The following is a 14,777-nucleotide window of genomic DNA, read 5'->3' as shown; positions in this document are numbered from 1 at the left end:
AGCAAGCCTCGGGAGACGACTGGCGCCCGGGGAGGGCGGGCGGAGGCCGACCAGGTCTGAGCTTACACACGGCTCCCCACAAACCCAAACGGGCGTAACAGAAGTTTCTTGACTTTCTTTCGTCTTGCTCACTAAGCAGCCAGGGCACCATGCCAGGAATTGACTTTTTTTTGTATGAACGGAAATGGGTAAAAGTCCTCAGCAGAATGTAGTCAGATTTTTACATTGTGGGGAAAAGAACAAAAGACTCCTTGGAAGCTCACTCACTATCACGGCCCAAATCAGTGACAGCCGGGGGCACGCGGACCTCCCCCGGCCGGTGTTCCGGTAAGAACGGGCGCGCGCGTGCACCTGTTTTGTTTTAGACACTGGGACAGTCTGTTTATACATAGTCAAAGCTCAAGCAGAGGTCACAAGTCACATATTAATGGTGATTACAGGTCTGTGGATTTTTTTTTTTTGCATAAAACATTTATTTCGTGCTGAGACCTCTGTCTGCTATAAGAATGTACACTGAGTGGTGACTTGGAAAACAAAACCAAACCTGAAAGCCATAGATCCCAAATGCCACATGGAACTCATGAATAGCTGTGTTCTGTCCTTTTCGAAAGAATACTTGAGCCCACTCAGAAAATTCCCATGACCAATTTTATGGATTTTGTGTGAGTCGTTTTTTTCCTGGAAGTTAAGGCCTCATTCAGTGAAGTCTGTCAGTCATAAACTCCAAGACACTAGGAGTGCTGTGTGAGCTATTCTGACCACAATACGAGACCGTGAGAAACTGCACCATGGGGCTCTTCCATGGAGGACGGCAGCGTCCCCTCCGCCTCCCTCCCCTGCCGGCATCTATGGGGGCCCAAGGCCACCCTGCCGGGGACCCGGGTCTACAGCAACGTCAGGGCGGCGCCTCCATATGCATCTTCCTGACTGGTGTTTGACACTGCCTTCCTCCCCTCTCTCTCATTCCAGACCGTCTCTCCCTTCGAATGCCTTCCTCACATGCAAGTCACTTGAGTGCTTCCTAATCTTTTCAGAAGAAAAATATAAGCTTTCTGTTCTAAGTATTACTTTCTATCCTGCATTATGAAACTTCATACACACAAGTAAAAAGGAAATAAAATGACTAACTCCACGATTCAAAGAGACTTGTTAAAAGTGAGGCTTAGTCCCTGTCCTCTGCTTTCTGTGCACTGTGAACACATCATCCCTGTCCACAACGTACTGTGTTTCAGAGTTTTCTCTTCACAGCGCCCTGGAAGCAGTTCACCATTACCTGTAGTATGTGTTCTGTGATAACAGAATGCTATTCTCTGGTTATAACGCACCACAATCCATTTAGCCAACATCCGTAGTATCGAAAATGCAGGCCATTTCCAATTACTGCCATTACAAACAATGCTGTAACGACCTTCTAGTAACATAAATCCTTTTCTGGCTCTAATTACTTCCTTAGGATAATTTCTAGAAGCAGAATGACAGAGTTAAACAGTATGAACCCTCACCTAATTCTTAAGGGTATACAAACAGATTTTTTTTGTTTTTATCATGGCTCAATTCAAAGTTAGCAAAAGAAGATGAACACCGGGTGGTGGAGAACGTGGTTTGCAGAGCAAGGAGGGGCGTCTGCAGGCCGTGCACATCCCAGGCAGGGACAGCTGCTCCTTGCCCCCACCCCCTGATCCTGAACCTCAACGACGCTGGCCAAGCAGAGGTGACGGTTCCAGCCAAAGTATACTATGTGTGCAGTCCAGCGCCGCGATTTAATTATGCCTTTTAAGGCAAAGGCACAGATACTGTCAAACTCAATCAAATCTTACAATAATCATGCTTTCAAAGGCAGTTCAGTTAGTTCAGTTTGTCAAGTCACCCAACAGACCATCAAAGGCATTCAAGCTCACAAAACCCAGGGGAGTGACCAGTTAAACGAGGGGAGCCCCCTTGCTCCCCAGTATGCCACACAAACCGGTGCCTCAGGTTGAGCACCGAGAAGATGCTCTGGGGTCATAAATGGATGCACAGCGGCAGTCACAGGCAGATGGCTACCTCGGGTGAACGGCCAGGAAGGAGGCAGGCGTGCTGGCACTAAGCTACCCTGAGTAAGAATGATGCGTATGTTTTACCAAAACAACAACAAAAAGACCAGCTTCACTAGCAGAAAGATGTGCCAATGCAGAACCATCTAGAAAGTCACTCTTGTTGGACACTTCACTTCCCTGTACTTCAAAAGTGACCCTCTGTCATCTTCTATGATGGATATGGAATTTAACATACAACCTAGCAATTTAGCTTATACAGAATTAAATATAGAATGTATATCAAAAGGCTCTAGAAATCATCAGTGCTTCACCTATTTTAAATATTATTAAAAAATAAGACGAAAAATTAGGATTCTCCTTAGTTTAATGTGATATTTTAACAGGGAAGTTATAGCAGGCTTTCTTTTTAATCAGCTAGCAGTCCTTAAATACATGTTAATTTCTAAAAAGTTATTTTTGGTCCAAAATAATCACTAAATTTCAAATTCTTAAAGTCCCAAATTCTTTTCTTTCCTACCATGTAACATGCCTTTAAACAAGTAAACTATACAGATGTATCTGATTTGGTCTGCCTTTTTCAACCAACAGAAAACATCAAGCAAATAGAACTGCCCTCCACATAAAGAAACCTGCTCCCTTTAATTATTAAAATCGACACACAGCGCCGGTAGTTGAACTTTTAAAAACCAGCAGATAAATGTTTGCAAGGAAGGCGCCAATGCCTTTAATCAAAGCCCTGCTGCTGTTAATGACTATATGCCACACAAAGGAACAGCGGTCTTTGCCGCAGACGGTTAGCCGCTCCTGTACTTTGCTGCTCTGTTATTTAGGAAATGGCCAAGGCCTTTTTCAGAAGCTAAGTGGTTAATATCATGTGATTACTTTGGTAAGAGTTCTACACAAAGCCGGTAATGTGAGGATCTACTGACCCATCCAAGAAAGGATTAAGTTAAGACAGAGGCCGACACAGCCCGGCGGCTGATCGGAAAGAGGACGGTGCGCAGACCCCCGCACAGCGCCCCCTGCAGGGCGCGGCCCCGGGACAGGTGCGCCTGAAAATGGGTACGGACGGCAGCGGACAGAGAGAGAAAATGACCCAGGGGACAGAAGGGCTGACCCCCATCTCCTCCGTGCCCCCCGGGAGAGCGGAGCGGTAGCACCCACCCCCAACCCACCCATAAGCGCGGGAGCACCCCCCGGCCACGGGCCCAGCACGCACGCGCTCGTCCAGGCGGGCGTCCACACGTGCACGCCGCGGGGCCTGCGGTTCAGTGAAGCCAAACCCTCTCTGCAGGGCCTCTTCCTGCAGGGTCCTTTCTGCCCCGAGAGATCCACCCTGAAGGGCACACGCCGTGGGCCCTGCCACTCACCATGGTCTGTGCTCTCTGCTGAGGCCCGTCGCCTGGGCTGGAGCTGAAGGCCAGGAGCCACAGCAGGGCCTCCGGGGGTTCCGCGTCGCCCACCGATGTCAGTAACTGCTCAGCCGCGATGTCAGCCCATCCTCCAAAGTGAGCCAACAGAAACCAGTTCTCAAAGGGGCCTCCGGAGGACCTGGAGCAGAACCAAGACACATGGCGGCTGGGCGGCTTCCTTTTTTTTTTTAGGTTCTTAAAGCAACTAACATTTGCAAATGGTTGGCTTCAATTGTTCTTATCTGCTGAAGTACAACTTGCAAAGGAATAAAAGTTAGATTCAGAGAAAGCTCACAGTGCCACCCTGAACTCATCAGAGGGCTTTCAAAGGCCTGCCTCTCAAAACCCCATGTTCCCTGAGGACCTAAGATATTTAAATCTTTACCTCCAGGGACCATGAGTGAGTGCAGGCCTCTGAGAAAGGAAGCTTCTGGCCCATGACCAGCAAGAATGATGCAAGATGAGAACCTGCAGGCTCGCAGCTCTGCCTTCTGCATGGCGGGCACAGCTGGGCTGCTGTGCAGAGTAGGGCCACCCATCCGCAGGGCAGCCACCCAGGGAGCCCAGAGCAAGAAAGGAGGGGCTCCCTGGGGTCCAGCTGGAGACCAGAGAAAGGATGCAGGCAGAAACACGCTCTGTTTCTTCTCTCACGGAACACAAGGTTCTGCTGTGTATTTTGGCGATCATGAATTTTTAATGAGCTGTATATTGTATTCTTTCCTGTCATCACTAATACATCAATGCTGAAAAGTTAAAGCTTTTGTGAAGCTATCCTGTCACTCGGGGAACCGGGAGATGCAAGAAAGAGTAGAATCTATCTGCTTAAGGTAAGGTACCCATTAATCTGCACGGTGACAGGCCTGGCAGTTTGACATCTCCCCTGGGAAAACAGAGCAGGAGCGGCCTGAGATTAAGTTAGAGCAGACTTTTCCTTCTGAACCGAGAAAGCTCCCGAAACAAGGAGAGCTCTGGGCCCCTGTGCAGTGCTCAGTCTTTGCTGAATGTGGGCGTGTATTCCTCTACTTGGCCTGTGGAATCCCCAAGCTCTAAGCACTGGCCCATCTCCCCTCGTCACTGCGTTCCTCCTGTCTGAGTCCTCCTTGAGAACAAGTGATGAAACGTTCTGAAATCTGGGCTGCAGAACAATGGAGAGAAAGGAAGGGGAGTATTATATTAGTCCTCCTCACTTGTCCCCACAAGGGGGGGCTGATGCCCCACCAGCCACGTGAGTGGTGGGCGGGGTTATGTCTCAAAAGCAAGGATCGGGGTCCATGGGGCGTCTTCCCTGTAGACCCCACAGACGAGTAAGCTGAGCAGCGGGGCTCACTCGTGCTCCCTGCTCCCAGGTGGGCATCACATCTGGATCAGGCAGGGACCAAAGCTTGCCTGCAGAGATGGGCCCCGGTCACTCTTGTTTTTCTTAGAAGCTAAGTGTGCAAGGCAGTCCCATGTGGCTGGTGACCCAGCGGCCTAAAGCTGCTCACAGACCCTTCCCTGCCGGTGGCCCCTGAAGTCTAGTTAGGGCAGAGCTAGGTCAGGCGGGAACCCATGAGGCTTTGGGTCTAGGTCCTGTTCTTCTCCAGAGACAGGCAGAGAGCGTGCACGGGGCGGCCAGGGTATGGCAGGTCATTCACAGGGTTGGTGCTCTCATCCCCACTTAGCTGCCAGTTCTTCCTGTCTCTCCTACTGGTGAGAGTCTCGGTGTGGGGAGGAGTGAGTAGCTGACACTCAAAACTGCATCAGCAATGACACCGGCTACAGTCTGTGGCTCAGCAATACAGAGAATTTTAAGAAGGAAAAGCAGCCAAAGGAGCAGACATCCTAGTAGGCTAGACAGACAATGAGTAAAAGACTTGTACTCTAAAAGCAAGGAAATTAAGAGGAATGCAAAGGGCATTATGTTCCAGAGAACTTCGCAAAGTCTAAATGTGGAAGCTTCTAGAGAAATAATGCATATAACAGGGTACCTGCTATCATAATGTTAGAAATTAATTTATGTTAGAATGGATTTTCTAATTTTAGACAAATTCTTATTACTAAGAGAAGGAAAAGAAGCGTTTCATCCTGCTGTGCAGGGGAGCTTGGAATGTCCTTCCCCAGAGAGGCAGAGAAGGCCACAGGACCCAGAGGGGGGCCCTTCTCACCGTGCCGGGGGGCGCCGCTCTTCCTTAGTGTCTGTTCCTTTATTGTTTACGGTTGCATATGGCAAAGGCTAACACCAGCCCTCACGCGGAACAGCTTCTACACAAGTGTTTACACGAGCAGCCCATCGATCCTGAGCTGCCAGGAGCGGTCTGTGCAGCTCTGGGCCCCCTGCTTCTTACTCAGCAGTGTGCTCTCCTGTGTGGGGACAGCCACAGACCAGGACGGGCAGACCTCCTTTTACTGCACTTCACAGAATACTGTGTGTTGTTTTTTTTAAACTGAAAGTTTGTGGCAACCCTGTGTTGAGCAAGTCTACCAGCATCATTTTTCCAATAGCATTTGTTCGCTTCCTGTCTCTGTGTCACATTTTGGTAATTCTCACAGTATTTCAACTTTTCCATTATTATCATAGTTCTTATAAGGTGATATGTGGTCAGTGATCTTAGATGTCACTATTCTAATTGTTTTGGGGCACCACGAGCCGTGCCCATCTAAGACAGTGAACGTAACTGATGACCGCGTGTGTCCTGACTGCTGCGCCAGCCGGCCTTCCCCATCTCCCCCACTCTCCTCGGGTCTCCCTATTCCCTAAGACACAGCAACACCGAAATCGGGCCAATTAATAATCCCCAATAGCCTCTTACGTGTTCAAGTGAAAGGAGGAGTCACACATCTCTCACTTTAAATCAAAAGCTAGAAGCGATTAAGCCTCGTGAGAAAGAAAGCTGAGACAGGCCGAAAGCCAGGCCTCTTGCGCTAAACAGTCAGCCAAGCTGTGAATGCAAAGGAGAAGTTCCTGAAAGAAATGAAAAGCACTGCTCCAGTGAACACATAAATGATAAGAAAGCCAAACAGCCTTATTGCTGATGAGAAAGTTTTATCAGTTTGAATGGAAGATCAAACCAGCCACAACATTCCCTTAAACCAAAGCCTACTCCAGGGCAAGGCCCTGACTCTCTTCAATTCTACGAGGGCTGGGAGAGGTGAGGAGGCTGCAGAAAAAGTCTGAAGCTAGCAGAGGTTGGTCCATGAGGTTTAAGGAAAGAAGCCATCTCCATAACATAAACGTACAAAGGGGAGGCAGCAGGTGCTGGCATAGAGGCTGCAGCCAGTCAGGGGAAGCCCTCACTCAGACACTACTGAAGACGGCCACACGAAACAGGTCTTCCATGCAGACAATATACTGTAAGAAGATGCCATCTAGGACTTCCATAGCTAGAGAGGAGAAATCAACACCTGCCTTCCAGGGACAGACCAGCTCTCTTGTTAGGGGCTAATGCAGCTGGTAACTTTAAGCTGAAGTCAGTGCTCATCTGTCATCCTAAAACCCCAGGGGTCTTAAGAGTTTTGCTCAATCTGCTCTGCCTGTGCTCTGTATACGCCAACAACAGAGCCTGGATGACAGCACATCTGTTTACAACATGTTTTACTGAATATTTCAAGCCCACATTGAGACCTACTGCTCAGAAAAAAAAGATTCTTTTCAAAATATTACTGCTTATTGACAACGTGCGTGGTCACCCCAGAGCTCTGATGGAGGGATGCAACGACGCTAATGTTCTCCTGCCCGCCGATGCGACGTCCAGCCTGCAGCCCCTGGATCAAGGAGTTACTGTGATTCTCGAGTCTGACTATGTAAGAAATACATCTCATAGGGCTAGAGCTGCCTTAGACGTGGCTGCTCTGATGGATCTGGGCAAAGTCAGTTAAAACCTTCTGGAAAAGATTCACCATTCTAGATGCCATTAAGAACATTCGTGATTCATGAGAAGAGGTCAAAACAGTAGCATTAACAAGCGTTTGGAAGAAGGAGATTCCAGTCCCTCTGGATAACCTAGAAGGATTCAAGGACTTCAGTGGAAGTAACTGCAGATGTGGTGGAAACGGCAAGAGAACGATACGTGGAGCCTGAAGACGGGACCGAGCTGCTGCAGCGTCAGGACAAAGCTCTCAGGGACGAGGTGAAGAAAGTGCTTTCCTAAGATGGGCTCTACTCCTGGTGAAGGTGCTGTGTAGACTGTTGAAATGACAACACGGGATTTAGAATATGACGCAGACTGAGCTGAGAAAGCAGTGGCAGGATTTGTAAGGACTGACTCCAATCCTGGAAGTAGTTCTGCTGTGGGTAAAATGCTACTGAACTGCACTGCAAGCTACAGAGAAACTGCAGCATTTGTGATAGGAGAGTCGACTGACGTGGCTGACTTCATGCTGCCTTTGTTTTTTGGTAGAGGTAAGGATTTGTTACTTGCAGCAAGTAAGGAGAACAGCAGGGATCCTTCCCAAAGCAGTGTCTCCGCAAACAGCAAAGCCGGGCAACGTTTAAGCTAAGGGTACGTGCACGTTCGTGCTGTCTTGTTTTAAGAATTGCCGCAGCCACCCCAACCTTCAGCCACCACCACCCTGTCAGTCAGCGGCCATCAACGTCCAGGAAAGACCCTCCACAGCAAAAAGATTATGACTCACTGAAGGCTCAGAGGATGGGGAGTGTTTTTTATCAGTAAAGTATTCTTAAATTAAGTATATTGCGTTTTGCTTTTTTAGACATAACGCTATTGCACACTAAACAGACTACAGGGTAGTGTAAACATAACTTTCACATGCACTGGGAAAGCCAAACAGTCATGTGACTCGCTTCACTGCTGTGGTCTGGAACCAAACCTGAGCGATCTGGGAGGTGTGCTTGTAATGCCTTCAAAGGGAAGATAAGGATCCAGAGAAAGCATGTGTGAAACAGACCTGGGGGTCGTCAGTGTTTGCTTACCCTTGAGTTTCGTCTTCAACTATTTCTTTGAGCATTTCGGAAATACGTTTCAGTGGCCGATGCCACAGTCCCTGTGGGATATCTGTGGGTGGAGAGAGCGATCAGAGAGGAGCTGAAGAAAACTCAAACCTATTAGAAATATCTGCAGCTGAGATCAGAAGACGTCTTTTCAGGGGAAAGCACTTAATTTTCCTGGTCCGTGGAACCCACTCCACCACTCCCAGGCCTGGAAAGAAAGACCTTCCAGCGATACACAGAGCTAAACTTCAAAGGCTCTCTAACTCAGGCACACGGGAGTAGACGAAGACTGCGCACAGGCGGCCCGCCCAAGGACTCAGAGCTGCTATGCTGCAGATGCCCAAGGTTTTTTTCTTTTCTACTCACCCACCCCTCGCTTCTGTCACTGATAATCTGTGATTTCAAAATACATGGGAGACTATAATTAAATAGTCAACAAGGAATTAGAAATGAGCTGACCAACTGTTTTTCTATGATTGTGATGAATTTAGAACATAATTTCAGGTTTACAGTTAAAAAAAGGCCAGAAAAAAAAAATAACACGGGTACCATACAGACAAATGTCTTTTCCTAAGGTTTGCTGGTTTCACAATTATCCCATGGTTTTAAACACTTCTGAGCATGTATGTATCTGTAGTTCTAAACAACATCTGACAAAGGTTATCACATTTCATGCGTGATAGTCTGTAATTAAACACACAAGAAAGATAACGTAAGTGGAGTAACCACTGCCAGATTAAAGATTAAAGAATCATGAATTCTCTCTGTCCCTCTTCTGAATTCCTGTAACTCCTGATCTGCAGCCTTCGAAGGCATTTTCGTTTTCTTCTTTTCATTAGTTGTTCACATACTTACTTGATGTCTCCGTCACTGTAGCTCCTGGATAGCCAGGGCTCGGAAGTGATTCGTCCTTTATGCCGCTGACTTCACAGCAGGCACAAAGTCAATTTCTGAACAGGATACCCCGCTGTTAAGCACACCTCAACTCTGGGAACGTGACGTTATTGTTTGCAGAAGTAACATACAGAAAACTCTTCCGGGAACCCGCACAGGAGGGCCCTGTACTTGTGCTTGAATTTAACTTACTGATTTATTTGTGGACGTAAATCTCAGAGAGTCACACAAGGGAAAGGTACCTAGGCTGAGTTCATGCCCACACGCCACCTTAGCCTTTTGTTTAGATTTCCAAACTTAAAAAATAACAACTCCAGTACTTTCTCTGGAGCTCATGCAGCCGCTCACACAGGCTGACCGCAGGCTTTGCTGACCCGACTTAGGCTGTGAGGCGTGCTCCTGGAAAGTGAATGACTGACCTTCCCATCTTGTTATTAAAGTTTTTCCACCATATTCCCACAGGTTAAGTTTCACGAAACTGCTGACCAGAGACCCCAGCAGGCCTGTCACCACCCCCACCTCCAGTGCCTGAGAGGACAGGGTCAAGTGGGTCACTCTGGGAGAGAAGCTGCATCTTTTAGAAAAAGGAAGAGGAATTTAGATTTTGTAAAATGCCCTGAAACTTTTTGAATCATCTACTTTCCTCAAAAGAATCTACTTACACAAGCCTTAGAAAAAAGGCAGGCAAAGAAAGGCATAAAAAGAAAATACTATGGGTCCTTTTGCTCTTTCCTTCCATGGTCAGATAAAATGCCTCCTTCCACGGCAGAGTCTGGGCTTGTGTTAGTGTTGCCTTTCCTTCCGATTTCAGGTTTTAGAGGGGAAGGATGTCTGCAGTCTCTGTTTCTCAAATATTTCCTGAACACGAGCTCACAGGCATGTTAACAAATCAGCACCTGCTGAATCAGGGCAGACGCATCCCTGCCCCAGCGTCCCCACACCCACGTCTGGAGATGGCCTCTGGAAAGCTGGCGAGTGCAGTCAGAGAGGCTGTGGTCCAGTACACTTACTGAACTCTTTCAAAGGCCTTCCCTTGGCCTGGCTGGGAGAAATTTCCCGTTCACTCATCATTTTATCTTTTCTTTTGCAACAAGGGACATGGAGTAGAAAGAATGAAATACAAATAGATGTACTGTGAATTCCAAGTCAGCCAAGTCTCAGCCTGCCCCTGGCGTCCCGGTGGATCTGGCTAGTACCAGCAGAGGCCTGTGTTTTCCGGAACACAAGCCTATCACAACCCAGCGAGGGGCTGTGTTTTTTCCTTTTTTCTTTCTTTCCATAAATGAGCATAACTGGGAAGAGTCAAGCAAATTCTCATCAAAATCCACAGAATGTGAGCCCCTGAGAGCTCAAAGGGATATTGGAGATGACCGATTTCATCTCCCTTGTTCTGGAGGTAAGGAGCTGGGGGGGAAGGGTTGTGGTTTATCAGTGTATTTTCCCAGAAGTTACTTTAATATGGGCAGAATCAACCTTCACGTACCTTTCGGGCGTTGGAGTAACACCATGACAAGAGATGGAGAAGCATAAGGAAAGTAGGTCTTGAGTGCAAACTTCGGCTACGAGAGAATCAAAAATTCAAAACTGCATGAACATTAGGATTGGAAGAGGTGTTAAGAAAATACAAAATCTTGCATCCTCTGCCCCCAGACGACCGACTGGTACTTATGTGATCAGAATGTTTTCTTAAACGTTAAAGAAAAAAGATGCTTCTAATAATCCTGTAAACATGTGACAGAAAAATAAGGCTTTTAAAGTCACCTTCTGGGACTTAAGAAAAACGAAGTTATGCTCCCGATGTCTTTATATCAGCTCTTTACCTCACATGAACCCAGTTATACACATAAATCCTCTATTTAAGTCAGTGTTTCCAAGGCAGTTGTGAGATGGTTTTTTGACAACCAAAAAAAACACTAAAACAACAATGGTGCCCACAGTACTCTGACAGCCAAGGTGCTTTCGCCATCCATACCCTCAGAAGGCGCAGAAGCTTTGAAGTACTTTTGTAAAAAGTTGAGGTAAAACTGATAAGCAGTGGAGTGCTAGGGCTTTGAGCGTACAATCTGATGAGTTCTGGTAAATGTGTAAATCCCACGTGACCAGCGGTTCAGTCAAGACCCAGAGCCTTTTGGTCACCCTACAAGGGTCCCTGGTGGGTGTTAGTCAACCCCTCCACCTCGACCTTGCAACCATTATTTTTATTTTGCCGAGAGAGATTAGTTTTGCATATTCTTGAATTTCACAGAAATAGAATCATAAGAGTATGTACTTCTTGCTTCTTTGGCTCCACATGTTCTTTTGAGATTTATCCATGTTACTGTGTATAAGCAGTTATTTTCTTTTTGATTGCTTAGAAGTAGTCATTGTATGAATACACCATATTCTATTCATTCTCCCACTGATGGGCGTTTGGGTTGTTTCCAGTTTGGGGAGAACTATGAATAAAGCTGCAATTAACATTCATATTTATGTCTTTCTGTGGACATGTGCTTTCATTTTTCTTGAGTAAATACTATAGGAATGGAATCACTAGGTTGTAGAGTAAATGCTTGTTTAACTTTATAAAAAACTGCTCCCATCAGCAATTTATGAGAATTCCAGTTGCTTCACATACTTGCCAACATTTGGTATGTCAATCTTACTAATTTTAGCCATACTCATGGGTGTGAAATGTTACCTTATGGCTTTCCTGTTCATCTGCCTGACACAAGTGATGTTGAAAAATTTTCACATGTTAACTGCCAACTTACACATATTTTTTGATGTGTGTATTCAAGGCTTTTGCCCATTTTTAAAAACTGAGTTGTTTCTTATGTTCTCGAGTTTCAAGAGATCTTTATATATTCTGGACCAGTCCCCAGTTAGATATATATTGAAAATAATTTCCACCTGCTGCTGGATTGTTTTTTGCATTTTCTTAAGGACATCTATCAAAGAACAGAAGTTTAAAGTTCTGATGAAGTCTAATTTACCCATTTTTCTCATATTGTTAGTGCTTTTCTGCATTTCTTCTAAGAAATCTTAAGATTATCCCAACATCAAAAAAGAGATTCTCCTTGTTTACTTTTATGGGCTTTATAGTTTGAACATTTATTTTGAAGTCTATGATCCATCTCTAACCAATTTTTGTGTATTGTGAGGTAGAGGTTCATTTTTGACCACTTGGATAACCAGTCGTTCCAGTACCATTTGTTAAAAATTTTCCTTTCCCCATTGAATTGCGTTGGCATCTCTGTCAAAAATCAGTTGACCGCATATGTATGGGGTCTACTTCTGGACACTGTTCTGTCCCACCAATATATGTCTGTCCTACCAATATATGTCTGTCCTTTTGCCAATACCTCACTGTCTTGGTCTTGATGACTGCAGTTTAAAGTCTTGAAATCAGGTAGTGTGAATCCTGTGGGGATTTCTGTTTGTTTGTTTGTTTGCTTGGTTTTTCAAAATTGGCTACTGTCGGTCCTTTGCATTTCCAGGTAAGTTTTATAATCAGCTTGTCGATCCCTGTTTTGCATCTGTCTACTTCTCTTTTCACTTCTGTCAGTTCTCGCTTTGTGTGTTTCAGAACCCTGTCATTGGGCACATACCCACTTGTAGTTGCTATTTCTCCGGATGAACTGACTACTTCACCATTATAAAACGTCCCTCTTCTTCTCCGGTCACACTCCTGATCTTGAAACCTAATCCAGGAGCCACACCAGCTTTCTTGTGCTCATTTACATAGCACAACTCTTTCCTTCTTCTTACTTTAATCTACCTGGGTCTTTATTATTAGAATGTGTCTCTTGAAAACAACATATAATTGGATTTTCATCCAGTGTGATGTATTTGCTTTTTACTAGTATATTCAGTTAATTTCCACTTAGTTTTTGTAATTAATGTACTTGTAGGCATATTTAAGTTCATCTTTTGATATCAGTTTCTTTTGTTCCTCTGGCAGCCCACAGCTCTGTCTTTTGACATTTCAAGTCAATCAAGATTGTGCCTTGAGTTCTGGCCCCTTGACCCCACTCAGACCCCCTCCTACCCCTCACATGAGAGCCCTCAGGGAAAAGTCAGAATACCCAACATGGTTTCCTTTTTCAAGGGCTGAATCCCCTCCAGTTTTTATCTGCTTTTTGGGTTGCTCTCCAATAACTTCAAATAGTTTTTTAAAATATTTTCCCCAGAGTTTATAATTTTTATCCGTGGGAGATTCAGGCTGGTACATTCCACTACTGGAACCAGAACATGCACTGATTTGCTGTTTGCACTGACCACTGTGTGAGCTCAGGGAAAGCAGCTTGTCATGACAACCTCAAGTTTTTGCCTCCTAGTCCAGTTGGGCACATTGATGGGGCCGCACTGTGCTCTCCAAATAAAACAAGGGTGAGGGAAAGGATAAAAGGAGAATGAAAAGCACTGAAGATAAACATTTCTGACAATGGGAAAGAATGTGGATTAATGGGATTCCTCATAAAGTGCTGGGGGGAACGTAGATTGGCACAACCACGTATGAAAACAAGTTGGCAGTTATCTGCCGAAGCTGAACCTCTGCGTGCCTAATAACCAGCACGTCCACGCCCAAGTATATATCCCAGGATGTTTGGAGCAACGCTGTTTATAGAAGGAAACAGAGTCTGGAAGTAGCCCAAATGCCCACCACCAGGAAGATGGCTACATGGCGGTGCACTTTGCGAACAGAGAACAGAGTGGCAGCAACGCGCACCTCAGCCACACAGCACAGAGCGATCCTGGGCACGTGCTGCTGGAAAGGCTGCACAGCGTGCGACTCTGGTTTGCTGTGTTTTATAGAGCGCAACAACAATCACTAGAAAACCTGGTTTAACAAATCATATGTATGTGATCAAACTATTTTCAAAAAAAGCAAAGGGATGATAAACATAAAATTAAGACAGAGGTTACCTGGGGGGAGAAAGTCAGGGCGAATGGGTACAAGGCAGTTACCAGGAGAGTTATCCATGTACCCTGCATACGTGGAAGTAGGCCAGCTTTTGCTTGGATGTTGGGTTAGTAGATGTTCATCTGATTAATGATGAATCCACGGATAAACAAATAAAACAAAGAAAGAAAAGACACGCATGGACCCAAAAAGAAAAGAGAGTCAGGCATGGACCAAACGGGACAGAGCGGGTCATGCATCAGGGATTACGATTAACCTAAAAAGGCGCACTCAAGAAGGCAGGGGGCTGATGAAGAGAATGGCTGTCAATTAGGAAGTCAGGCAACCAGGAACAGCCCCAGGAAGTGACATAATACACATGCACGAAGGCACCTGCAAAGGTGAGAGCTGCCGCTCTCGCACCCTGAGCCCAAGGTGGGAGTGATGAATTCCTGCTTCTCTCTGGACCCTTGCCCTGCCTCCACCAGACCCAGTCTGTGCTCCCCAGACACATGTAGCCCGGGCAGGGTACTGTTCTAAATTAAAAGTGACTGTAACTCCTGTACAACCAGTCCAAGTCTCAAATGCCAAACCCAACAACGCGACTCGGAGCAAAGCTGACAGGG

General features: G+C 46.1%; 1 protein-coding gene across 6 annotated transcripts in view; it reads right to left on the bottom strand.

Moving 5' to 3' along the window:
- Positions 1–14,777, bottom strand: part of FANCC (FA complementation group C) — a 182,042-nt gene that overhangs the window by 4,040 nt on the left and 163,225 nt on the right. For all 6 annotated transcript variants that reach the window (XM_064490110.1, XM_031447204.2, XM_031447206.2 and 3 more), the window contains 3 exons: positions 10,753–10,828; positions 8,358–8,439; positions 3,407–3,587 (listed from right to left, as the gene is read on the bottom strand). In XM_064490110.1, coding sequence (XP_064346180.1) covers positions 3,407–3,587; positions 8,358–8,439; positions 10,753–10,828 — 339 coding nt within the window. The remainder of the gene's footprint in view (positions 1–3,406; positions 3,588–8,357; positions 8,440–10,752; positions 10,829–14,777) is intronic.

This window comes from Camelus dromedarius, chromosome 10 (assembly GCF_036321535.1).
Source record: "Camelus dromedarius isolate mCamDro1 chromosome 10, mCamDro1.pat, whole genome shotgun sequence".
Taxonomy (NCBI): domain Eukaryota; kingdom Metazoa; phylum Chordata; class Mammalia; order Artiodactyla; family Camelidae; genus Camelus; species Camelus dromedarius.
Note: the sequence above shows the minus strand (reverse complement) of the source record. Positions and strands in the feature narration are given on the sequence as shown.